Genomic DNA, 24,313 nt, shown 5'->3' on the forward strand with positions numbered 1-24,313 from the left:
AAAAACATACATGCATAACTCATGGACATGGACAATGGTGCAGGGGTTGTCTGAGGGAATAGGGGGCCTGGGTGGAGGGGGGCAAAAGGGGGAAATTGGGATAACTGTGGTAGCATAAACAATTAAATATAATTTAGAAAAAGTAAAATCCACTTGACAAAACCTGAAAGAAAAGTGAAACTTTATCTACTTATTTAGTGGTTTTGCAATATTTTGGATGGTTGGTGGGTTCGCATGCCTTAAAGTATTCATGCAAGAGTGTGTGTGCATGGTGTGTGTTTGTATGGGGGAGGAGCTGGAGCTGCACGCAGGGTCTGTGCTGGACCTACCCTGACTGGATGGCTATGTTGGGATTAGGGTACAAGTGTTGCTCCCTCAGCTCTGTGTCCAGTCCCTGACTGTTTTCTACCAGCAAGAGGCCATCCCCCTTCCCAGTCCCTAGTTTTCTTTTCTGGCCGCAAGTGAAACAGCTGCTGAGCCAACTCTCCGTTTTGGGAAGTCAGACGACCTTTTCCCTCTCCCACTGGCTGCCTGTTCCTGCCGGAAGCTGGACACCATGGGCTCACTGATGGCCCTGCTCTGCCTGCTGCTCCTGTTTCCAGGTAGGAGCAAGGTGGGAAGAGGATGTGGGGTCCTGTGGGCGGGGCTGCTGCCGCCCCCTTGAGCTTCTCTGCTGGCAGCAGTCTTTCGCTTTCCTTTTCTTATCTCCAGGCCCCGGGTTTAGGATAGTGCCTTCCTTCTTTCTCCATTTCTGTGTTTTGTCCCCATGCCCACAGGCTTGGCTGCAGCTGCGCCCTCCTGCCCTCAAAATGTGAAAATCTCCGGAGGCAGTTTCACCGTCAGCCATGGCTGGGACCCTGGGAGTGTCCTCATCTACTCTTGCCCGCCTGGCCGTTACCCATCCCCGGCATACAGACTGTGCTTGAACAACGGACGGTGGCAGACCCCGGGATCCGCCCCAGGGACAAAGGCAGTCTGCAAACGTGAGGCTCTCCCCCGGACCTCACTCAGGGTGCCCTGCTAGCTCAGAACTTCTATTTAGGATTTGCTGGGATTGAGGCTTAACCTGACTAGATGGTGTGGGAGGAATGGCAAAGCTGCTTTTCCATTGGGCTTTGCAAAAATAGTGGGAAAATGTTGGCTTCTCATAGCAGGGCATTGGGAGCAGGCTTCGATGGGATTGTGGGGTGCTAAATGCTAGAGATGATTTTCAAAATACTCAACAGCTGACTGCATGATACTGGCCATTCAGAAAGTAGGTGGACTTGGAGCCCCTGTTGTGCCCACTTACGGGACATCTGAGGACCCTAGGGGAGGGGCTGTGGTGACCTTGGCCCTGAGGGGCTGAGAGAAGTGGTTATATATCAGTATATTAGGTTGAACTGTGTGAAACTGACAGTGTTCACCCAATTGCCAAAAGCAGCAATTTCATAGGCATCGACCTAAAATGTAGACAGCCAGTGGGCTATTCCCAGCTTCCAGGCAAATGTCACCCACTTGGTGCACAGCTCAGGTGTTACCTGTCCATCCTTATATCCCCATTCCCCTCTCTCTCCAGCTGTTCGCTGTCCAGCCCCTGTTTCCTTTGAGAATGGCATGTATACCCCACGGCTGGGGTCCCACCCCGTGGGTGCCAACCTGAGCTTCGAGTGTGAGGATGGCTTCGTGCTTCGGGGCTCACCCGTGAGGCAGTGTCGCCCCAATGGCATGTGGGATGGGGAGACGGCCGTGTGTGACAATGGCGGTGAGTGTCCTGACTGATGGCTGCATGGAAGCTGGGGGCTTCCAGGAACCCTGGAGCCAGATGTGTCCAGGGAGCCTCTGTGGGGACAGGGCCCTGGTGTTTCTAGTACCAGAATAATATTCCTGGACTCTGGTAAATTGACATAGACAGGTCACACATCACGGGCCTGTAGGGAGCCTGGCCCAAGGCAGCTGGTTCTACATAGGCAGCAGATTCAACATAACGGCTTCACAGATTGTACAGCTTTTCCAAATGCCTCAAAGCAAGATTTTGGTATTCAAGTCCCATGGGATGGCAGAGACAGAAGATATGCTGAGAGAGTGTCATACTTAAGTGCCTTGCGTCTGCAGCCAGGTTGGGTTCCAAGTCTGGCTCTGACTTTGACAGAGGTTATTTATCCTCTCTATGCCTCAGTTTTCACATCTGTGAAATGGGGATAGTAAGGGTGCTGGCTATCCCCATTTCACAGATGTGAAAACTGAGGCATAAAGAGGTTAAATGAGGTTGTCATGTGCATGAAGTGAGTTGATATTAGTAAGCATCTAGAACAGCCCTTGGACTCTGGTAAGTGCCACATATACTTTTGTCACAGTTATTACTGTCCCAGTGAGTGGTGAGGGGCTCTGCTTGACATAATGGGACCCCCAGGGTTTCCTGGAGTCACATTTGCCTGCGAGTTTTGGGAGCTTCCTGGATCATAGTTCTAAGCACGTAATACAGAAGACAGAGTCCATGAGATACAGCAGGAACATTCCCTCCCCTGGGGGCCCAGATGTCCTTGACTCTGCCAAATAGTCACTTATTCAAACATAAATGTAGTATACAGATCTTAATATTCAGCTTAATGAGTTTTTAAACATGTATTCACTCATGTAATAACCACCTAAGAGAAAGAACATGGCCAAGATCCCAGGAGTCCCCTGTCCCCTCCCACAGGTAACCGCTCTCTGACTTTTGTCTCCCTGGGTTAGTTGAAGTTGTTCTCACCCCTCATACACACAGAGTTACACAGAATGTGCTCTTTTGCATCTGGCTCCTTTTATTCAACATTCTTCCTGCAAGATTTATCCATGTTTTTCTGTGCATCCACAGTTTAATTTTTATTGCTTGTGTAGTTCCACAATATGAATATATTATAATTTAGTTATGTGTTCTGTTGATGGACAGTTGGCTTATTTCCAGTTTGGGGCTGTTACGAGGACAAGTCTGTTAGCATGACTTCCATGTACTCGTTCCTCTGGAGCATATTATCTAACAGTGGAATTGCCGGGTTCCTGTCGGCATATTTAGTTTCAGTTGAGGCTGGCAGGCATGTCACTGACATTCCAGTGACGTAATCAAGTTTGGTGGACTCACATCTTATCCAGCCCTTGGAATTATGCATCTTTCTACTTTTAGCCATGCTGCTGGGTATGTAGTGATGACGTCTTATGGTTTAGGAAGTGCCAATGTCCTCTGTGGAAGGGCTTCTCTGCTGGCATCTTGCCCAGCATTCTGGAATGGATGTAAACTGAGTCCCTGGGCTGGGACTGGGTTGCTTTAGTTTGCAACCAAGGGCACTGAGCTCTGAACATTTGGCCCTCCTTAAGGTTTTCTGTCCACACCCAAGTGGGAGACCAAAGGGCTGAAAGAGGCTCTGAGGGGCTGGAGAGAGAAGAGCTGGAGGGAGAGGGCAGGTAAGCAGGGCTAGAGGTTAAGGAGGTGGGTCCCTGAATACCTTCGTCTTCCTTTGTTCACTTGTAGCTGGTCACTGCCCCAACCCGGGCATTTCGGTGGGCTCGGTGCGGACAGGGTCCCGATTTGGCCTTGGGGACAAGGTCAGCTACCGCTGCTCCTCGAACCTGGTGCTGACAGGGTCTGCAGAGCGGGAATGCCAGGGCAGTGGGGTCTGGAGTGGAACAGAGCCCATTTGCCGCCGTGAGTAGCCGTCCTGACCTTCCCAAGACTCTTGGGTACCCAATTCCCCAGCCTTGGCTGACCCCAGTGGCTCTTCCCATAGAACCCTACTCTTATGACTTCCCTGAGGACGTGGCCCCTGTCCTGGGCACCTCCTTGTCCCACCTGCTTGGATCCACCAATCCAACCCAGAAGAAGAAGGGTGAGTGCTTGCAGCAGGGCAGCAGACAACTGGGCAGGCCTAGTGGAGGCTTGGCTTCTGGTGGGCTCAGAGGGCTGAGTTGACTGGAGGGGAAGTAGGGAGGCCTGAACCCCTTGGTGAGAGAGAAGGTCAGAGGTGGAAATCTGAACCCCCCCCCCCCTTCCACATTTCTGCCAGAAAACGTGGGCCGAAAAATCCAAATCCAGCGATCTGGTCACCTGAACCTCTACTTGCTCCTGGATGCCTCTCAGAGTGTGAAGGAAGAAGACTTCAGTATCTTCAAGAACAGCACCACGATCATGGTGGACAGGGTCAGGCAATAGAAGCCTAGGCACAGAGCAGGTCTTCCTGCACACACCGTCTCTCTGTCTCCTTCCGTGCTCAGAATCCCACTCATAGCCCACCTTCTTCAAGAAGCCTTCCCAGAGTATATGCATGTCATGAAGGAATCTTAGGTTCAATTTATAGGATCACATTTTTTATTCCACAGTCACCTACTGTATACCAGGGACGGTGCAGGGTGCTGAGTGCTGGGGGCACCAAAGGTGAACAAGACTGAGGTCCTACTTTCTAGGAACTCATCACCTAGAGCGGTGGTCTCCACCGATGTGTACACAAAATAATCTACTGGGTGTGCAGAAAAATAATAGTATCCCTGTTAAATAATTTTAAATTAATCAGTAACTTAACATTTAATCATTTGAAAGCATTTCAATATCTTATATGTGTTTAGGGTGATACACCTTATAAATATACAAGTATAGTTCATAAATATATATACCTTTATTGGGGTATGTGCTCACAACATCCTCACTAATGAGATGCATGAACAGAAGAGTTTGGAAGCCATGATTTAGTTTCGTTGCCCATATTTTACTTGATAATTATGCTTTTCACAATAGTTTTTGTAGATGTATGTTTTTCCTCCCAGCTACATTTTAATTTTTATTTTCTAAATTATATTTTATTGATTACGCTATTATAGTTGTCCTGATTTTTCGCCCTTTCTCCCCCTCCACCTAGCACCCCCACTCCCTCAGGCAATCTCCTCAACATTGTTCATGTCCATGGGTTGTGCATATAAGTTCTTTGGCTACCCCATCTCCTATACTGTACTTTACATCCCCTTGGCTATTCTGTAACTACCTATTTGTACTTAATCCTCTCACCTCTTCACCCATTCTCCTCCTCCCCTCTCCCATCTGGCAACTACCTGGTAACTAACTTCTTTTCTCTTGCTGCTTTTAAGAGTCTCTGTTTACCTTTAATTTTTGGCCTTTTAATTATGATGTGTCTTGGAGTGAGCCTCTTTGCATCCATCATAATTGTGACTCTGTCCCAGCTACATTTAAAGAAGGCAATTTCTGTGCTCCTTAGAGTCTCTCTTTGGGCTTAAAGTCAAGTAACTTATTAAACCATGAGGCTGCACAATGCGACTGTTGGGTCCCTCAGAGTTGCACCAACAGGTTCAAATCCTACCTCTACCTCTTATGAGTGGTGTGACCTGGGGCAAGGTAAGAAAGCCTCAGTCTCCTCATCTATAAAATAGGGACTATGATGCTCCCCTCACAGAGTTGCTGTGAAGATTAAATGAGAAGTGAGACTCTCAAAGAGAGTAGATGGCCAACAAGTATCAGTTTCTGGAGTTCTTCCAAGCAGCAGTTTCTTAGTAAGTGTCTACTCACAGACCTTGCTTTTGTCAGTCCAGGTTCACAGCCTCCTCCAGGTCCTTTTGCTTGCTCTCTTACCAGCAGCCCTTCGGTTTCAGGGCCCTTCATGCCACCTCTCACTTCCCTCCACAGATCTTTAGCTTTGAGATCAATGTGAGTGTCGCCATCATCACTTTTGCATCAAAGCCCAAAATCATCATGTCTGTTCTGCACGACAGCTCCCGGGATGCGACCGAAGTGATCTACTATCTGGAAAACATCAGCTATAAAGGTATGGATGTCATCAAATGAAAGTGGTGGGAGGGAGAGGGGAACAAGTCTCCTGAAGACAGACCTGGATGAATTAGAGAGAGGGGGTCCTCCTGGTAGCATTCAAGTGTCAGGGCTTTGGGGCTCTGTTTCCTTAAGTTTCCAAATCAGGTTCATGGTGGGCGAGTCCCAGCTCCTACCAACTCCTGACTTCCTCTAATGTGCTGCATATCTAGTGCATCATGCATGTCTCGGCTCCCAGAATCACATGGCAGAATCACATGGCAAGCAATCACATGATGCCAGAATAACATGGTCTGGTTTTCGTGGCTCATTGCCGTAGTCTCCTATGTCATGGCAGAGTACCTGGGTGTAGGCAGCAGATGCTAACACATTCCAAGTTGTTTGGAAACTCCATCTTTGCATCTGGGGACTTTAGAGTGGCCTTAGATTGGGGTTATCAATGAGCACTTCTACGGGGAAGGGCGGCTTTTAATGCCTCAACAGGCAATGATTCCAAATCTCTATCTGGATATCCAAGGCCTGAGTTTATCGAATGAATGAATAATTTTATTTCCAGTAGTTGGGGGAAACAGAGTGATTCCTTTCTCCCTAACTCGTTGCATATTCCAGATCATGAAAATGGAACCGGGACCAACATCTACGAGGCCCTAAATAGTGTCTATATTATGATGAATAACCAAATGCAACGCCTCGGCATGAACACGGTGGCCTGGCAGGAAATCCGGCACGTCATCATCCTTCTGACAGATGGTGAGTGTGCTCATCTCTGGCGAGGCTGCACTGTAGAAGGAGCACCACAATGGGGCCAGAAAACCAGCATTCTGGTTCTCTCTCTGCCACTTTGAGCCCCTGTTTCTTATTAATAAAGTAGAAATAGTATTAAAAAATAGAAATACAGTCAAACCTCGCTTCTCAACCATCTTGGTTCTTGAACAATTTGATTCTCGACCAAGCTGTTCACAGAAAAAAATGTCTCAGTTATCTAACAAAACTCGGGTCTTGATTCTCTTCCTGACAACCCGTTCGTGCTGATACCGACGTGATGAATCTTGTGTCTCTCAGGCAACAAACAAAGGAGATTAAGCTTTTGAACAAATGGACAGTTTTCCAGAACAAATTAAGTTCGAAAATCAAGGTTCCATTGAAGTGTTGAAGGTGACAACGGTGATGACAAGGATGACAAAAATGACAATAGCTGCCTTCCTTTCCTTACCCAATTTTTATGGAGAGAAATTTAAGTAGTTTGTGTAAAAGTGCTTTGTGATTATAAATGTTAAGTTATCGTCCCCACCTGGGAGGTGTCCCAGAGCGAACCGGATGAGGTTCGCTCTGGAGCGGTGAGGGCGAGGAGCAGAGGGAAGGGCGACTGTGTAGTGGATCTGGGCTCCGTCATTGATCTTAACTTTGTCCACATTACATCACCCATCAGGACTATGTTCTTGTCTATAAAATGAGGATACCCACACTTCCTGGGGTTTCGTGAGAATTAAATGAGATAAAGTAAATGAAGCTCCTGGCCTAGTGCCTGGAATACAGAGAATTTTGGTAAAATTCGGGGTAGAAGTGTTGGTGTTGAGGTTCCCAGGATGAATGTCTCTCCACTCTTCCTGATATATCCACACAGACAAACAATTCTTTTCCCTCCCTGTTCTAGGAAAGTCCAATATGGGGGGCTCTCCCAAACGAGCTGTTGACGATATCAAAGAGATCTTGAACATCAACCAGAAGAGGAACGACTATCTAGGTGAACCTCCACCCCCAACCCCACCTGTACTGCCCCTGCAGGGGGCACAAGGCCCTCGGCCAGTGGTTCCAGTATCTTTCTAGTGAGAGTCCTTCCACTCCAGCTGTGTCATTCCATGTGAAGGCCCCTGAGTGTCACGTTGAACAGTCTGGAGTCAAACCACCCATGTTTCTAACCATAGTTTCATCTTTGATTGGTTGTGGCTGTGGGCAGTTTCTTCCCTTGTAAGAAGAGGGCATTGTAGGCTGATTGGGGCAAATGCTCAGATGTTGCCTGATACAGTGTGTGTCTGCGGTCATCATCTTCACCATCATCGTCCTCATTATCCACCATTTTATGTTCCACGAACCTCACCAAGAAGAAAAGGCCTGAATTCCTTGTGGGGACTGTCCCTGGCATTTCTCCCTGTAGCAGTACAGATAAGTAACCAAAGCTTTGGCAGCTGCAGACTCTAAAAAAACAATCCCTCTGATTCGGACTAAATACAAATTGCACCAACCTTTGACCAGAAAAGAATTTCAGAGGAAGCACTCCAGATAAGGGAAGGCAGGTAGTTTTGAAGCCCCAATTTAACGTTCCCCTGGTCCTGCCTTTTCTATCTCCACCCCCCCCCCCCGCCGCTGTGCCCCTCCTCCCCTCAGTGGAAAGGAGGTTCCTCTTTAAAACTTCCACTTGGAGGCTGTGCCCGGATGGTTGTGTGGGCCAGTTCTCCAGTGGGAGGGGTGGCCCCAGGCCCCTCTTCCAGAGGCTACTTTTTCAGAGGAAGACTAGATCTGAAGTTTTGCCTCCATGCTATTGTCATGAGTTCTTATTTATTTAGTCATTTAAAAGTACTTCTGAGAGACTCTCTGGGGCTAGGCACCATTCTACAGATTGCTGTGAACAAAAGGACCAAAAATGCCTGCTTGCATGGGGATATCATTCTGGAGGGGCAATGTATCAGTCAGCCAGGGCTGGTGCCACAAATTGCACAAACTTGGGTGGCTTAAAACAACTGAAATTCATTCTCTCACGTTCAAGAGGCTAGAAGTCCAAAATTAAAGTGTCAGCAGGGTCCTGCTCCCTCTGGAGGTTCTGCCAGCTTCTGGGGGCCCAGGCGTTCCTTGGCCTATGGCAGGCTAACCCAGTCTCTGCCTCTGTCTCCACACCCCCTTCTTCCTGCAGCCTCTCTGTTGTCACAGCACTCTCCCTGTGTGTCTGTGTTCAAACTCCCCTCTTCTGATGAGGACACTGGACAGCAGATCAGGCCCACCCTAGTTCAGGATGACTTCATCTTGATCATATCCATAAAGACCCTATTTCCAAGTAGGGTCCCATTCACAAGCAGTGGGGGTGAGGACTTGAATGTATCTTTTTTTGAGAAACAACTCTACCCACTGTTGGCATCAAACAAGGGAAATCAGGAATCCACAGGGTCTGGTAGGTGGTGTGACTCAGGCTACGGCACAACATGAAGCAAGCAGGGAATGGAGGAGCCTGGGGCATTTCAGTCTCAGACAACGAGGCCAGGGAAGAACCCCCTGAGATAGTGATGTTTGAGTCAAGACTTAAAAAGGTAAGAAAGTGAGCCATGTGAGAAGACTGGGGAGGAGGAACCAGCAGAGGCACAGCCAGTGCAAAAGGCCTCAGGTACGCACGTGCTTGCAAATTTGAAGAACTTCACAAAAGGTGTGTGGCTGGAAGAGAGTGAAGGGTGAGCAATGGTAGGAAATAAAGTCAGACAAGTATGAGGTGAAAGTGAGGCCCATGTAGGGCTTTGTAGGACAGAGTGAGCTCTAAATACAGCCTCCTGTTTCATGGGGTAGCCCCCCAGATGCAAGATTCTGGTGATTTTCTCCTCCCCATCAGACATCTACGCCATTGGGGTGGGCAAGCTGGATGTGGACTGGAGAGAACTGAATCAGCTGGGGTCCAAGAAGGACGGCGAGAGGCATGCCTTCATTCTGCAGGACACAAAGGCTCTGTACCAGGTCTTTGAGCACATGCTGGGTGAGTCAGCTTCGTTTGCCCTCTCCAGAGTAGAGAGGGCAGAGAGGAGCCAGCCGGGGGTCCAGTTTGGGAACCTGTTCACAGTGCCCCTTACCTGCCTCCTTCCCCATCTGCTCCTCACACCCACAGATGTCTCTCAGCTCACAGACACCATATGTGGGGTGGGGAACATGTCAGCTAATGCTTCTGCCCAGGAAAGGACACCCTGGCATGTCACTATCAAGGTACCAGGAAGGAGGGTTGGGCTTGGATCTCAGAGGTGAAAGTGGCCAGGGGACAGAGACACAGCTGTGCCTGAGGATCATCTATTCCCCTGCAGCCCAGGAGCCTACAAACCTGCCGGGGATCCCTCATCTCAGACCAGTGGGTCCTGACAGCTGCTCACTGCTTCCGCAGTGACGACAAGGACCATTCCCTGTGGAGGGTCAACGTGGGTAAGGCAGAGCCCCCACCAGGTTCCCAACCCTGTGGCCAGAGCTCCCACCACTTGTCCCTAGCTTCTGGCTCCTTCAGGACCCCCAGCCTAGCCTAATCTGCCATATTGTTCCCAGGGGATCCCAACACCCATTTGGGCAAAGACTTCGAAATTGAGAGTGTGGTGATTTCCTCGGGGTTCAACGTCTATGCCAAGAAACATCAGGGAATCCTGGAGTTCTACGGTGATGACATTGCCCTGTTGAAGCTGGCCCAGAAAGTAAAGATGTCCACCCATGCCAGGTGCCGGCATCTGGGGTACAGCGCTCTGGGGAGCCCTGGAGGAGGAGTCACCAAGGGCGAGCCTCTATGACCCCCCCCCCCCTTCTCCCCAGGCCCATCTGCCTTCCCTGTACGCTAGAGGCCAATCTGGCTCTGCGGAAACCCCCAGGCAGCACCTGCCGAGATCATGGTGAGTGCTGCGACTTCAGCTGCAGGAGGAGCTGGGACCAAGACTTGAGGGTGATAACACAGGCTGTGCTCCCATCCCCAAGTCAGGAGTCTGGGTGCTGGGTAAAGGGAGCAGCACCAACCTCCCCTTCTCCTTGACCGCAGAGAGCTTACTTCTGAACACAGTGAGTGTTCCTGCTCATTTTGTGGCCTTGAATGGGGACAAACTGAACGTTAACCTCAAGACAGGGACAGAGGTGAGAGTCTCAGGTCTGGGATTCTCTTGGGAGATGGGAGTCCCCTGGACATCACCCAGAATGTCTCTCTGCCTCCTTCAGCTCTGGCTGCTTTCTGCATCTCACCCCTAGTCACCCCTCCTCCCTGGTCTAGCTGAACTCCCAGGTGTCCCCGGGGCCTGCTCATTCTGCCTTTCTCTCTTGTTCCACTCCCACTGCAGTGGACAAGCTGTATTGATGTCGTCTCCCAAGAAAAAAACATGTTCCCCAACTTAACAGACGTCGGGGAAGTGGTGACAGACCAGTTCCTATGCAGTGGGACTGGGGAAGATGACAATCCCTGCAAGGGTGAGTGGCTCCCACCCATCCCCCACCCTGGAGCCTGGATGCCTGGGGAAGGCTGACAGTCTCTTGTCCCTTCTTTCTGCAGGAGAATCTGGGGGAGCAGTTTTCCTTGAACGGAAATACAGGATTTTTCAGGTGAGGAGGAGGGGGACACTTGCAGGACTGCGATCATGGAATCACCTTGTTGGGGGGGACAAGGGAGGCCTTTGAAGGAACCAGGGAGGTTGGAGCTTGAGTCTGGGGCTGTGGCCGTCTCCTGTCCCATTCTCTCTTCCAGGTGGGCCTGGTGAGCTGGGGCCTCTACAACCCCTGTGGCAACTCTGATAAAAACTCCCGCAAGAGAGCCCCCACAGGCAAGGTCCCACCGCCTCGTGACTTCCACATCAATCTCTTCCGCTTGCAGCCCTGGCTGAGGCAGCACCTGGAAGGCGTCCTGAATTTTTTGCCCCTCTAATCATGCCCACTGACCCCTTTGCTGTCCTGCAGAACCTGCCATCTCTCCCATGTCCTACCTCTAAATTTCTGCCTTCGTACCCCATGACCCATTAGTCCAGCCTCCAGGATCCTGGGACAGTGCCTGGTCCACCCTCTGCTTTATGTGACTCACTCTCCTTTCACTTTCATGTGGAATTTCCCAGTTATGAAATTAATAAAAATCAGTGATTTCCACATCTGTCTGTGCCTCTGCCTGAGGTGGGGGGCGGGGAAGGCAGGAATGATTCCAGGAATTGCAGGAGGCAGGTCAGAGACCCCGCTGGACAAACAGGGACTCTGCTCTATAACACAGACAACAGGGGGCCGGCTGGGGCTTATTTCTGGCCCCTTAAGTGGGCAGTCTGGGCTTGTTGGGGAGGAGAACTGTGGCAGAGAAGAGATGTTGAAGGGGAGAGCTCCAGACCTTGGGCAGCAAAGGGTGGGGCTTGTGCGGTTTCTATTCCTTGACTGGCAGCTCAGGGGCCCACCTGCTTGGACATTCCGGGAAGTGATGTGGGCAGGGCTGACAGGGTGAGCCACAGGTGCCAGCATTCTGATTGCATAAAAGGCTAGAGGTTGTTGGTGGCAGGGCAAGGGAATGCAGCCTGGTCTGGGTCTGCAGTTTCTGGTTGGACACTGAGCCAAGCGGACACACAGCACAGGCTGGGGAAGGCCATTCTGTCTCCAGCCGCAGCCTCTCTCCTGCCTTCTGTGACCATGTGGAGCAATCTCAGCCCTTGGCTCTGCCTGGTACCCTTGGTCCTGCACCTCTTGTCTGGAGGTAAGCCAGGATCACTGCCCCTGTTCCTGCTGTCCCCAGAATCCCTCCTTGGCCTTGTCAGGCCAGGCTTCACCAGTCTGTTTTTTTAGGTGTGGGTGCGACACCATTGCCGGTGCCTGAGCCCCACAGCCCCTGCTCTCTGGAGGGAGTAGAGATCAAAGGTGGCTCCTTCCGGCTTCTCAAGGAGGGCCAGGCACTGGAGTACGTGTGTCCGTCTGGCTTCTACCCATACCCTGTGCAGCTTCGCATCTGCAGATCCACAGGGTCCTGGAGCACCCTGAGGACCCAAGACCAAAAGATTGTCAAAAAGGCAGAATGCAGAGGTTGGAGGGCAGTGGGGGTGGGCATGGGCTAGCAGAGGGCTAGAGCCGGTGGCGGCCAAGGTCCAGATTAGCGTGAGATTAGTGTGTTGAGACCAGGCAGGCTGAGCAAGTATAGGGGCTGTCTGGGTTTGGAGGTGGGAAGGAGAGAGGAAGAAGGAGGGAGGGGAGCTAATTTAGCATCTACCCACTACCAGGCAGCCCCAGCAGTTAACAGAACACTCAGGAATGGGAAGGGAGGAGCAGCAGGACTCCCCATGGGTTGAGGACCCTGCTCCTGTGCAACCAAGAAGGTGCTTTTACTCAGTGGCAGGGACTTCAAGACCAGAAGGGATACTCTAAAGGGCAGCCCTTCTCTCTCAGTAAATTCTGCTTGTCTCTCTCCCTCAAAGCAATTCGTTGCCCAAGACCACAGGACTTTGAGAATGGGGAGTACTGGCCCCGGGCTCCCTACTACAATGTGAGTGATGAGATCTCTTTCCACTGCTATGATGGTTACATTCTCCGGGGTTCTGCCAACCGCAGCTGCCAAGCAACTGGTCGGTGGGATGGGCAAACAGCCATCTGTGACAATGGAGGTGAGAAGCATCATCTCCCCACATGATGGTGGTCTCTCCCTGACTGCTCTGCAACCTGAGGAAGTGGTGCCATAACTCCTGTGTTCTCTCTGGCTTTGGCCCTCACCTCCTTATTTCATGCCTCTGCAGCGGGGTCCTGCCCCAACCCAGGCATCCCCATTGGCACAAGGAAGGTGGGCAGCCAGTACCGCCTTGAAGACAGTGTCACCTACTACTGTAGCCGGGGGCTCACCCTACGTGGCTCCCAGCGGCGAACATGCCAGGAAGGTGGCTCTTGGAGTGGAACAGAGCCTTCTTGCCAAGGTGACCCTTGACCTATGCCCTCAGGTCCGATCTTGTTCTCTCATCCTCAATCCTCATAACAGGGCACTATCTTCTCTCCCCTTAACCTAGCTCCTTCCACTTCTAAACCTCCCTGCAGAACTTCCTCACTTTTGAGCTCTTCCACTCTGGAAACCCACCGTCCCCCGTCTCTCTGGTCCCTGTGTCCCTGACCCTCCCAGACATTTGACCTGATTTCTGACCTCTGCCAGACTCCTTTATGTACGATACCCCTGGAGAGGTGGCCGAAGCCTTCCTGTCTTCCCTGACAGAGACAATAGAAGGAGTCGATGCTGAGGACGGGCACAGACCAGGTTTGACAGAGTGGGAGATGGGGCAGGGAACTAACTGGGGGAGAGTGGGCAGGAGATCATGCACACTGAGCCTGAGTGTCTCTGATGGCACCCAGGGGAACAACAGAAGAGGAAGATCGTCCTGGATCCCTCGGGCTCCATGAACATCTATCTTGTGCTGGATGGATCAGACAGTATTGGGGCACGCAACTTCACAGGGGCCAAGAACTGTCTTAGAGACTTCATTGAGAAGGTGAAGCCACTCCCCCTGAATGTGGGGACCTAAATGAATCTCACTGCTGTGCCTGGACTAGCTTCCTGGTGTTCCCAGACCCTCTGAGCCATAGGGTTCTAGAAACATCCAGGCCCTCCTTCCCTTTTACTTGAAGCAGTTTCTTGACCTTTAACCCAGACTCCCCAACAAACCTCAGAGTGACTATCCAACCCTTGAGTCTCTTCCTATGTCCTTCCCTGTCCCAGCAATGCCATGACCCTTTACTTCCCTCAGGTGGCAAGTTATGGAGTGAAGCCAAAATATGGTCTAGTGACATATGCCACAGACACCAACATTTTGATCAGAGTGTCCCAAGCAGAGAGCAGCAATGCAGACTGGGTCACAGAGAAGCTCAACAAAATCAGCTATGAAGGTCAGAAGTCAGGGAAGAGAATGGCGGGAGGTTCACTTTGGGGTCAGAGAGGTTGGAAGGCTCAGGGAGTAGCATAAGACCACATCAGGGGGCCAGGGAGACCACTTTGTAATGCACAGTTGGACATCAGGGTCAGTGGGGAATAAGGGTTAGTGGGAACCTGTTATGGGCTGAAAGAGTCACTTTGTGGTCAAAGGGAAGTCAGAGGGGTGACGACTAACGAAGTTGGAAAATGTGGAATCTACTGCTGACAGGCCTCTGGGTTTCAAGAATGTCTTGGAAGGCTAGGTGGGGTGACGGTCTCCTTCCTTTCCACAGATCACAAGTTGAAGATGGGAACTAACACCAAGAAGGCCCTCCAGGCCGTGTACAGCATGATGAGCTGGGAAGGGAACAGCCCCCCGGAAGGCTGGAACCGCACCCGCCATGTCATCATTCTCATGACTGACGGTCAGAAGGGTCCTTTCTCCTGCCCAACTCTCAACCGTTCATACCAGTGTGTGGCCCTTCAGTCCACACCTAACAGTGACTCATGGTGGGGGCCCTGAGCAGCAATGGGCCTCAACCATGTTGATCTTTTCTGTGACACTTTACAAGGGGGTCTCTCCATGATCTATCACTTCCATTTCCTTCCCAACCTGCTTAACCGGCCATGTGTCACTATATCTGGCCAATTTATCTTCCTTGACCCTCCTCCTTGCCTCCCCCGTCATGGTCCATCTCTTCTGTAGGCTTGCACAACATGGGTGGGGATCCAGTCCCTGTCATTCACGATATCCGGGCCTTGCTGGACATTGGTAGGGATCGCAAAAACCCAAGGGAAGAGTACCTGGGTAAGTTTTACCACCCAGAACCCAGAACCCTACTTTCAGTTCCTACGCCCCAGGGTCTGGACCCTCACCCTCGCCTTTTCTCCCTCAGACATCTATGTGTTTGGTGTTGGGCCTCTGGTGAACCAAGAGAACATCAATGCTTTGGCTTCCAAGAAAGATAAAGAGAAACATGTGTTCAAAGTCAAGGACATGGAAAACCTGCAAGATGTTTTCTTCCAAATGCTTGGTAGGAAGATACCAGAATAGTGTAAGATGGTTGGGAAACTCAGCTCTCCCCAGGCTCCCCCAGGTCACTCATCTTTCTTCTCCTCCCAAAGCCATGGCGGTATGGAAGGCTGTCCTCATTTCTGAGGACTCATTTCTACCTGAGTGTCATTATTGTTTCCTGACACTGCCCACTTCCTGATCTTAGAGGCATGGAACTCTAAAAGACGTCAGAGACCTTTCTCCAGTCCCTTGTTTTACAGATATGCAAATTGTAGCTGAGGGATGTCAGAGGACAGCAAGAGTTGGGCCTGAAATTAGCCAGGTCTCCAATCTTAGCCTCAAATTGTTGTCATTGTATCAGTGATTTCTTGTCTTCACCATAAGTAAACAAATGCCCCTGCCTTTCCTTTTCTCCTTATGGGCCTTGGGTCCCCATGGACATGTAGGTGTCCCTCCCTAACAGGAGCTATTTGGAATGGTGTCCCAGCCTTCAGCACGTTCTTTTTTTGTCAGATGAAAGCCGGACTCTGGGTCTCTGTGGCATGGTTTGGGAGCACAAGGAGAGCAGTGATTACCACAGGCAACCGTGGCAGGCCAAGATCTCCGTCACTGTAAGCAGTGTTCCCGTGGTGGGGACTTCTGGGAGCTGAGGTCAGGGTGAAGTGTGGGTAAGGGAAAGGGCCAAGTTTCCATGCTTGAGTGTGGTGTCTGTGAAAGTGGAGCTCCCCCCTCTGCCATTCTGTTCCCAGCGCCCTTCGAAGGGACACGAGAACTGCATGGGGGCCGTGGTGTCGGAGTACTTTGTGCTGACGGCGGCACACTGTTTCACGGTGGATGACCAGTCACACTCCATCAAGGTCAACGTGGGTAAGGGTGACAAGAATCAATCCTGAGCTCCACCTTATGGCTAATACGTCCCACTTCAAGAGCCCACAGCCCACTTGCCCTCTACGTAGTCCCTTCCTTTGTACACTGGACCAGTTAGGATGCGGTGGGGCCAAAGGCGGGAGGCTGCCTACAGAGAAGTGGGAGGTCCAGAGTTACCCACAATTCTCCAACCTTAGGAGGGATAAAGCATGACATGGACATAGAAGCAGTCCTATTTCACCCCAAGTACAACATCAGTAAGAAAAATGCAGAAGGAATTGCTGAATTTTATGACTACGACGTGGCCCTGATCAAGCTCAAGAACAAACTGAAGTTTACTGAGACTCTCAGGTGTGGCTTCCTGAGAAAAAGGTGGGGCTGGAAGACTGGATAGGTACAGTGTGTCATCCCTGAATTTCCCCATCTTTCCTCAACAGGCCCATCTGTCTCCCTTGCACCAAGGGGACAAATCAAGCTTTGAGGCTTCCGCTGTCAACCACTTGCCAGCAGCAGAGTAAGACATGTTCAGGGAGAGCACTGGGATGCGAGTCCAAGAGACAAGGGTGCATGAGAGTTCCTGCAGGAGATAACTGCTCAGCCCCTAACTCACACGGAGGGGCTGAGGGATGTTTGCTGAGATGGGGGTGGGGAGTGCTGAAATGATCCCGTCTGTCCATCTGTCCAGTGCAAGAGCTGCTCCCTGCAAAGGATATCAAAGCTCTGTTTGTGTCTGAGTTGGTCAAGGATGGGAGGAAGAGGCTGACTCGGAAGGAGGTCTACATCAAGAATGGGGATAGGGTAAGAAATGTGGGATCCTAAGGAGTTCCTGTACCTGGGGTATCCAACCTTTCGGCATCTTTGGGCCACACTGGAAGAGTTGTTCTGAGCCACACATTAAATGCATTGTGACATATAATCACACACACAGAAACCTCCCATTTTAAGTCAATTTACGATTTTGTGCTGGGCTGCATTCACAGGCATCCTGAGCTGCATGCAGCCTGCAGGTTGGGCACCCCTGCCTCTGACTCTCCCTAAGCAAACTTTGTTATCCCCTTCTCCATGCTTCCCACCTCACCTACAGAAAGATGCATGTGAGAGAGATGCTCAAAAGGCCCCAGGCTATGAGAAAGTCCAGGACATCCACAAGGTGGTCACCCCCAGGTTCCTTTGCACTGGAGGGGTGAACCCCTATGCTGATCCCAACACTTGCAAAGGTGAGAAAAGGCTCTTTGGTTGTGCTGCAAGTTCCCGAGGCCCAAGAGTCTTTCCCTACAGCTTCTCTTTTCCTGTAGGTGATTCCGGTGGTCCCCTGATTATTCACAAGAGGAGCCGCTTCATTCAAGTGAGTCTCCCCTTTCCCAGTAGCAGGGAGATGCCTAGTGGTCAGCACAGGCCCTGAAGCAGTCAAGTCAAAAGGATGTGGCTAGAAAGGGGAGGGCAGAGCCCATTTCACCTTAGGGCTATTCCCTGGACTGATTGGCTCAGGACCTCGTGTCTGGCCTGGGTGCTGCAGAGGACAGGACTGAGCTGGGTCACTAGTCTAACTCTTCCAGGTCAGTGCAGGCGCACTTGGGAGTAGTTTTGCTTTCTGGGATGAGGAAGGAATCCTACCAAACGATCCGTGGCAACCCCTTGACCTTTCCAGGTTGGTGTGATCAGCTGGGGTGTAGTGGATGTCTGCAAAGACAAGCGGTTGCAGCACCAGGTACCTGCTCACGCCCGAGACTTTCACATCAACCTCTTCCAAGTGCTCCCCTGGCTCAAGGAGAAACTCCAAAATGAGGATCTGGAATTTCTATGAGGGGTTTCCTGCTGGAAAGGGGCATGTGATCAAATTAAAACAGCTCTGACTATACTGTGTTCAAGATCCTTTTGGGGAAGGGAGTGGGGAATGTGCACTGGCTACCTTGTTACAAAGCAAAACAAATCAAATCGAAGAGCCATTTTTAACGGTTCAACCGCAATTCCAAGTTCTGAAAAACCAGAGGCTGAGGGAGATGGTGAGCTTCCACCTCAGTGTTTTACTGAGACCAGTGTTGGGGCAGACGAGGCACAAGAAATCCAGCTCCGTAACTAGAAGCCATCCACAAGGTTTTCCTTGTAGACATCATCACTGTAGACAATCTGGGTCCTTTTGTCCCGGTGGCAACCCTTAGGACTGTTCTGGACAGCTAGGTTGGAAGGAAAGGATTAGTTAAGGCCAGACCGAGAGCATTGGTGAGACCCTAGGCCCAGTCTTACCTCCTCACTCCTGACCTGAGTTTTGGAAGCCTGGTTTCTATGCTGCCCTCTGGTGGTTGGGATGGCCTGTCTCCCTTTAGCCCCTTAGGCTAGTGGCTGCCAATTCATCACTGGGGCAAAGAGTATTATGCTGTTATCTTGGCACATGGGGATACTGTAACAAATGTTTTGTTCTTAGAAAATTCCCAAATGTTGTTGTTGACACATGTGAATGGTGCTTACTTAATTGCTTTTAGTTAGTACATCAAAAATTAAAAATTAGAAAATCTCACCCTGGCTGATATGGCTCATTGGATTGAACACTGGCTTGCAAACCAAGGGGTCACTGGTTCGATTCCCAGTCAGGGCACATGCCTGGGTTGCGAGCCAGGTCCCCAGCAGGGGACATGTGAGAGGTGACCACACACTGATGTTTCTCTCCCTCTATTTCTTCCTCCCTTCCCCTCTAAAAATAAATACAATCTTTGAAAAAAAGAAAAAAGAAAATCTCTACAGCTCTTTGTTGACATGTTGGTCTTTTATCTGGAAGGCCACTCTTGCTCTGAACCCCTTGTTTTGTTCACTCCTTTGTCAAGAAAATCTATTTCAGCTAAACTTGGTTATTCACACCGAGAAACGCTCCTTTCCCTACCAGGAGAACTCACTCCGTGGGTAGCTTTGACCCTGAGCATTCTTGTGTGAGCCTTGGGCTCTCTTCCCCTTTCTCTTTCCTCCCTGTATCCAGTGTGTCTTTCTCTTCGCCCCATCTCCAAGGATTCCATCCCTGCCACTCTGGGGCTAGAGTGAACCCCCCACACCAGCTCTCATCTCTTGGATTTTTATATCCCGCCACTGCTGATCATGCCCTCCTCAAAGCTGGGGTTCTTTGGTTTCAGGGGCCCAGGTCCCCCTGGTGCTGCTCCCAGCCCTGACCCCTCCTGGTGTCAATGTTTCCAAAAAGAGAGAAGGCCCCACGGAGGAAGGTGGGCGTCATGTCTTCTCCATACTATGCTGCATCAACTTCAGCCTAACACGCAGAAGAGCTGGGACGGGTGGGGTATGAGGAACACAACCCTCCTTCCTACCATATGGCCTTCCTACCATTTCCCAAGCCCAGTCCTGGATCATTTCCCCCTGACCCCCAATGATACTGTCATTTTGCAGCCACCATGAGATACAGATGACTAATCTGTTTTCATTTCTCACCTCATGCCTGAGTTCCAGATCTCTATTCCAAATGCTTATTTTAGAAAACCTACTATACTTCATCTCAAAATGAACAAGGCCACATGAAATGTTCATCTTCTTCATGAACTTGACCTGCTTTCATGTCTTCCCTGTTCAGTTATTGGAAGTTGTTTTCAACCCTTTTCTCTCTTCTTTCTCCTACTTCCAACTGACAGAGGGTCTGCCCACTCTCCTTCCCATTCCCACAGCCTCCCACAAATCCTGACCTCTAGAGAACCCGGGGACATGCAGGGAAACGAAAGGCGTGAGAGGTGGGGGATAGAATGAAGGAGCAGAAATCCTGTTCTTACCAAGGGAGCCCCAGACTGACTTCCCAGTGGCGGCGTCCAGCATGGGCTGTTTGCGGGCAATGCTGACTTTGAGCTGCACGGACTCCACCTGGGTCCCATTGAGCTGGGGCAGAAGGGGGGAGGGCAGAAGATGGGGGAACATTACAGACAAACCAAAGGTGGATTTCCATGAGTTTCCATCCTAGGAGTGGACTGAGCAGGAATCTGAGAATACAAGGTTTCCTGTGTGAGCAGGGAGATACTATTCTGTCAAGAGGAAATGATTTCCTCCTGGCTCCCAGCACTTTAAAGAGAAAACATGAGGATGGCAGGAGGGGTGGGAGTAACGAACGATCTGGGAAATCCCAACCTCAGCAACGGCCTGATCTGCTGACTCCATCTTTTCATAGGTGACGAAGGCACAGCTGGGATGAGAGAAAACAGGGTTAGTGGAGGGGTTACGAGCTCTTCTGAACCCAGCCAACCCCGTGCTCATAGGCCGCTGGAGACATATTGGCCTCCTCCTGAGCCTCATCATCAGTTCGGCCTGATGTCATCCTTACTTTCTGGGAGGGTCCATGGAGAGGTCAATGATGTTTCCAAAGGGAGAGAAGGCCCCACGGAGGAGGGTGGGCGTCATGTCTTCCCCATACACATAGAGGGTATTCCCCTTCCGAGGGGCCCGGCGCTCAGGGAATGAGTCCGACCCTGTGGGATCACAAGATGTACCATGTCTCACTCTTCAATTTAAGAGTGTGCTTTAGTTGGAGCCACTTAAATCCTATCTGAAGTCACTTCTCCCACCAGCCAAGCCAACTCACTGCGGAAAAGGCCCTCTCGGTCCCGGTCCCGGTCTCTGTCCCGGTCCCGGTCTCTGTCCCGGTCTCGGTCTCTGTCCCGGTCCCTGTCCCGGTTCCGCTCACGACTGCGGTCCCGGCTGCGGTTTCGGGGAGGGGAGACTGAGGAGCGGGTGCCACCACGTTCTTCATAGCCCCAGTCAAAGCTTCGAGGGAGGCCATCACCAGCCCCGGGGCCTTCTGCCTCATCCCCATCTGCCCCCAGTTCCCGAAGCCGATCACTGGAAGACACAAAGCTAGGGAAAAGACAGGCAATGATGATCAAAGGGGGCCTCTACCTTGTCTTCCCAGATCCCGTGGAGACTCAACACTCCCTCTATAGCCTCACCTCCTTCCATTCCAGCCCCACACCTCCTGAGGACTTGGTAAGCCCCTCCCACCACCACCTATTGGGACCCAGTCCTATCTGTAAATTGCTAACCTCTCATACAGAGATTTCCTTTGGGGACGTCTGGACAACTGAAAAAGAGACCAAGTTTCAGTGAAGACAATTCTAGTTGCTGGCAGGTGGGTACCCTCAGGGACAGAGGATTGGGGACTGTTACCTCCTGCAGATCGTCGTCGGCAGATATGCTCCTCTGGAATGGCTGGAAAGTGGGGACTGGCCCCTTCTCGGGGTCCTGGAAGGTGGTAGAGACCTACCTCAGTGTGGGAGCAGGGGTTGCCTAACTGTGGGACACAGGGGATTCCTCTTCCCTCACCTTCTCAGCTTCTTCTGGCCTATCTTTTTTTTTAAATTGCTTTGTACTTTTCTTATTTATTTGATTATATAGTATTTTAAATAAATGACCCTAATATCTCCTCAAAGTATTTAGTTTATCTATACATTTCTTGAATGTGATGATACTTCAGCCTGTCTAACTCCTGAGAACAACACAATCCCAGAGCTCTAATTCATGGATTAGAGCCATAGAATCAGGAAAGTGGACAGCGCAGGAGTCACCCATTTTCCTCACTTGTCAGATAAGCAACCTGCGGCTCAGAACCATAGAGCAATTTGCCTGTGATCGAACAGGCATTACTTTCCCCCAAACCTACCTCCATTCCAACTTGCAGGGACACCCTCTGAAGTCAAGGGTTCCCTAAACAAGCTTTCTGCTTGTGCTTACTTTTAACTTCCCCTCCAGGGTTCGAGAACGTTTGAAGCCCGAGTTCTTGGTCTCAGCCTTGATGGCACTGATGGCTCCTGATTTCACCAGCTGCTTTGCCTGCTCTGTTGCAGTGGCTGTGTCCACGACAGGCTGCTCTGACAGTGCTGAGTGGTGAGGGAAAAAGGCATTATGTTGGCCAGGTATGAGAAAGATCAGCTCCCATGCTCCCCATTTCCTGTCACTCACAGCGTTTGACACCGCCTTGGCTGGCTGTGCTGCTGCTACTTTGCTTCTTCAGAGCCAGCAATGCCTTTTTCTGGGAACAAGAATGAGAAGAGAGGAGTTGGTGAGGGTCAGTGCCTGACCAGATCCTTTCCCAAGGACCCTGGGCATTTCACTCCAGGGTCCACCGTTCTGAGAGAAAACAATGCAGATGGTGCCCCTGGAGTGGTTCACTGAGGCACCCCTGCCTCTTACATATGGTCCCCCAGACCACCTGCAGTGCCAGCGATACCTAAGCTATCCAAACCATGGTATCCAGGGGCTTTCCAAAGTATTATGTTTTTGAAGATGAAGACAAGGAGTTCAATCATGGACCAGAGCCCCAGGTTATAAGCTGCAAGTAAGTATAAGCCTATGTGTCTTTCTTGGGGGCTTTATCCATCCATCCCCTGTATATTTAACAGAACACGCCATTCATTACTTTATTACAGGGATATGCAAAAGTATGAGACACAGTTCCTCTCCCCGCCAAAGAAGTTTACAACCTGAGAAATAAAGTGACTAGACTAAATCGCCAAGAATGTTTATAAGAGGTGAAAACTACTTGAGAGCATTTTCTGATATCAAATGGCTATTAAACTGGACCCTGGGTAGAATCTGTACAACAGAGACTGAGAAAAAGGGGCATTTCAAACAAAGAAAACAGGGTGGCAAAAATACAGAGGGAAGAAGGCTTTTGGAATGCATGTTTTGGGACTAGTGAATAGTTCTGTTTTACTGAAAAGGGATGCCAACTTAAAGTTTTGTTCTATAGACAAAACGAAACCACTTAAGGGTTTGGAGAAAAAGGACAGAATCTTGTGTTTTCAATGGATCATTTAAAAAAGGGTGAAGAAGTCTGTTTAAAAAAAAACACTGTGGAACATGCTTAGAGACCATTACAACAGTCTAAGTGAATGTCAACAAAGACCTGACTTATGGAATACACAGGAAAAAGTAAACGGGAGGAATTACTTTCAAGAAAGAATCAAGATGACTTGGCAAATGTTTAGCTATGCAAATAGAGAAGTCAGTGCTGAGACTTTTTTATTCCCAATACACAAGAGAATTGAATGTGGTCAGTCTGTATTTGGAAGACAAAAAAAAATGAACTAGATTAAAATAGGGAGGAAGGTGATAACTTTATTTTGGATAGGTGAAGTTTATCAGCAAGACATCAGATGGAACTGGAAAAACCTAACTTGGGGATCACCAGCTTTTAGGTGGTAATAAAAGCCGTGGGGAAGGGAGACAACTCCATGGCAAAGTGAGTAGGAAAGAGACAAGGTACACAACAAGACACCAGCCCACCTCTGAAGCTACACTGACAGGTGACAGTCTCTAGGTATGAGTCAGAAGAACCCTCCATCCCTCGCCCTCACCCCAAGTGGTCTCAGAGTGTAGAGTCTGAGAAAGATTGGGCCAGGCCCCCCCACACTCCCTCACCTTTTTCTTCAGTTTGTTGAACTTCTTCTGCAGAGCCTCCTCCTCCTCGCTCAGTCCAGGGGGTATCACCAACATGGTGGCTCCTGGTTCAGGGGCAGGGCCCAAGACATCTTTCTCCACTGCCAACACCCAGAGTCCACTGTATCCAACCCCAGCCCTCCGGGCTTACTCTTGTGTATCGCCTCTCCCTACCCCTTGCTTAAGCTAGGCTGCCGTCCAAGCCTCCGCTCGTGGGGGTCAATCAGCATTCCCTCCTCGCTAGGAATCACGGGCACCAGAGGCTTGGGGCACTACGTGGACAGGGGAGAAACACCCTCTCCATCGACAAGATGATGGCATCAAAAGCCCCCTATCCCCAGTGGGGTTAGTATGGCAACTAACCCCGAACTGCAGAGGAGACAGTGGAACCCGCGCAGCGCTCTCAGAGCAACGAAAAAGAGAAGAAGAAAGGAAGGAGCTCGGACAAAAAGGGACGAAGGGTGAGACAGAGAAGGCCTTACTTGAGGGGGTGTCAACCCGGGCCCAAGGTCTCGCGCGGCGCCCGCGCTGGCAGCAGATCGCTCGCTCAGAGCGATGACGTAGCTGGGGCGGAAAACGCGGTAACCAAGGCGAAAATACTTCCGCCCTACCTTCT

The 24,313-nt window shown here is 50.5% G+C and overlaps 3 protein-coding genes across 5 annotated transcripts; 2 read left to right on the top strand and 1 right to left on the bottom strand.

Annotated features, from left to right (window-relative positions):
• The first annotated feature begins 320 nt into the window (after positions 1 to 320).
• Positions 321 to 11,634, top strand: C2 (complement C2). The gene is made up of 18 exons (XM_028509104.2): positions 321 to 602; positions 777 to 983; positions 1,559 to 1,744; positions 3,488 to 3,661; positions 3,744 to 3,842; positions 4,020 to 4,153; positions 5,645 to 5,783; positions 6,395 to 6,535; positions 7,440 to 7,529; positions 9,378 to 9,518; positions 9,648 to 9,742; positions 9,838 to 9,952; positions 10,070 to 10,235; positions 10,328 to 10,404; positions 10,548 to 10,639; positions 10,840 to 10,966; positions 11,049 to 11,098; positions 11,241 to 11,634. Exons 1-18 carry the CDS (start codon positions 557 to 559, stop codon positions 11,415 to 11,417), a joined length of 2,256 nt encoding a protein of 751 aa, XP_028364905.1. The 5' UTR covers positions 321 to 556; the 3' UTR covers positions 11,418 to 11,634.
• Positions 11,635 to 11,838: 204 nt separating this feature from the next.
• Positions 11,839 to 18,138, top strand: CFB (complement factor B). The gene is made up of 18 exons (XM_028509114.2): positions 11,839 to 12,218; positions 12,308 to 12,541; positions 12,931 to 13,116; positions 13,246 to 13,419; positions 13,650 to 13,751; positions 13,847 to 13,983; positions 14,239 to 14,377; positions 14,696 to 14,827; positions 15,109 to 15,210; positions 15,299 to 15,436; positions 15,931 to 16,028; positions 16,167 to 16,284; positions 16,482 to 16,635; positions 16,722 to 16,798; positions 16,970 to 17,082; positions 17,369 to 17,501; positions 17,580 to 17,629; positions 17,933 to 18,138. Exons 1-18 carry the CDS (start codon positions 12,155 to 12,157, stop codon positions 18,086 to 18,088), a joined length of 2,307 nt encoding a protein of 768 aa, XP_028364915.1. The 5' UTR covers positions 11,839 to 12,154; the 3' UTR covers positions 18,089 to 18,138.
• Positions 18,139 to 18,244: 106 nt separating this feature from the next.
• NELFE (negative elongation factor complex member E) lies at positions 18,245 to 24,293 on the bottom strand. 3 transcript variants are annotated; one of them, XM_028509115.2, is made up of 11 exons: positions 24,180 to 24,293; positions 23,680 to 23,762; positions 22,219 to 22,288; positions 21,991 to 22,136; positions 21,427 to 21,501; positions 21,303 to 21,340; positions 20,846 to 21,117; positions 20,588 to 20,732; positions 20,395 to 20,449; positions 20,046 to 20,148; positions 18,245 to 18,458 (listed from the first exon to the last, which is right to left on the bottom strand). In XM_028509115.2, the coding sequence occupies exons 2-11, from the start codon at positions 23,752 to 23,754 to the stop codon at positions 18,361 to 18,363; spliced, it is 1,077 nt and encodes a 358-aa protein (XP_028364916.1). In that variant the 5' UTR covers positions 23,755 to 23,762; positions 24,180 to 24,293; the 3' UTR covers positions 18,245 to 18,360. The 3 variants fall into 3 exon arrangements, with proteins under 3 accessions (XP_028364916.1, XP_035879762.1, XP_035879763.1); XM_036023869.1 differs by lacking the exon at positions 18,245 to 18,458 and having other exon boundaries at positions 19,647 to 20,148; XM_036023870.1 differs by lacking the exons at positions 18,245 to 18,458; positions 24,180 to 24,293 and adding an exon at positions 24,061 to 24,173 and having other exon boundaries at positions 19,647 to 20,148.
• Between the last annotated feature and the right edge of the window lie 20 nt (positions 24,294 to 24,313).

Source organism: Phyllostomus discolor, chromosome 4 (genome assembly GCF_004126475.2).
Source record: "Phyllostomus discolor isolate MPI-MPIP mPhyDis1 chromosome 4, mPhyDis1.pri.v3, whole genome shotgun sequence".
Taxonomy (NCBI): Eukaryota; Metazoa; Chordata; class Mammalia; order Chiroptera; family Phyllostomidae; genus Phyllostomus; species Phyllostomus discolor.

What these genes read in the sequence shown, in the direction of transcription:
- C2 (XM_028509104.2), top strand. Translation starts at nt 557, where the DNA reads ATGGGCTCACTGATGGCCCTGCTCTGCCTGCTGCTCCTGTTTCCAG. An exon ending in CATCATCCTTCTGACAGATG is followed by an intron (nt 6,536 to 7,439) that starts GTGAGTGTGCTC and finishes TCCCTGTTCTAG; the next exon opens with GAAAGTCCAATATGGGGGGC. An exon ending in AAGATGTCCACCCATGCCAG is followed by an intron (nt 10,236 to 10,327) that starts GTGCCGGCATCT and finishes CCTTCTCCCCAG; the next exon opens with GCCCATCTGCCTTCCCTGTA.
- CFB (XM_028509114.2), top strand. Translation starts at nt 12,155, where the DNA reads ATGTGGAGCAATCTCAGCCCTTGGCTCTGCCTGGTACCCTTGGTCCTG. An exon ending in CAACAAAATCAGCTATGAAG is followed by an intron (nt 14,378 to 14,695) that starts GTCAGAAGTCAG and finishes TCCTTTCCACAG; the next exon opens with ATCACAAGTTGAAGATGGGA. An exon ending in CATCATTCTCATGACTGACG is followed by an intron (nt 14,828 to 15,108) that starts GTCAGAAGGGTC and finishes TCTCTTCTGTAG; the next exon opens with GCTTGCACAACATGGGTGGG.
- NELFE (XM_036023869.1), bottom strand. Translation starts at nt 23,754, where the DNA reads ATGTTGGTGATACCCCCTGGACTGAGCGAGGAGGAGGAGGCTCTGCAG. An exon ending in TCAACAAACTGAAGAAAAAG is followed by an intron (nt 22,289 to 23,679) that starts GTGAGGGAGTGT and finishes TCTTGTTCCCAG; the next exon opens with AAAAAGGCATTGCTGGCTCT. An exon ending in CCGAGAGGGCCTTTTCCGCA is followed by an intron (nt 20,733 to 20,845) that starts GTGAGTTGGCTT and finishes GTGATCCCACAG; the next exon opens with GGTCGGACTCATTCCCTGAG.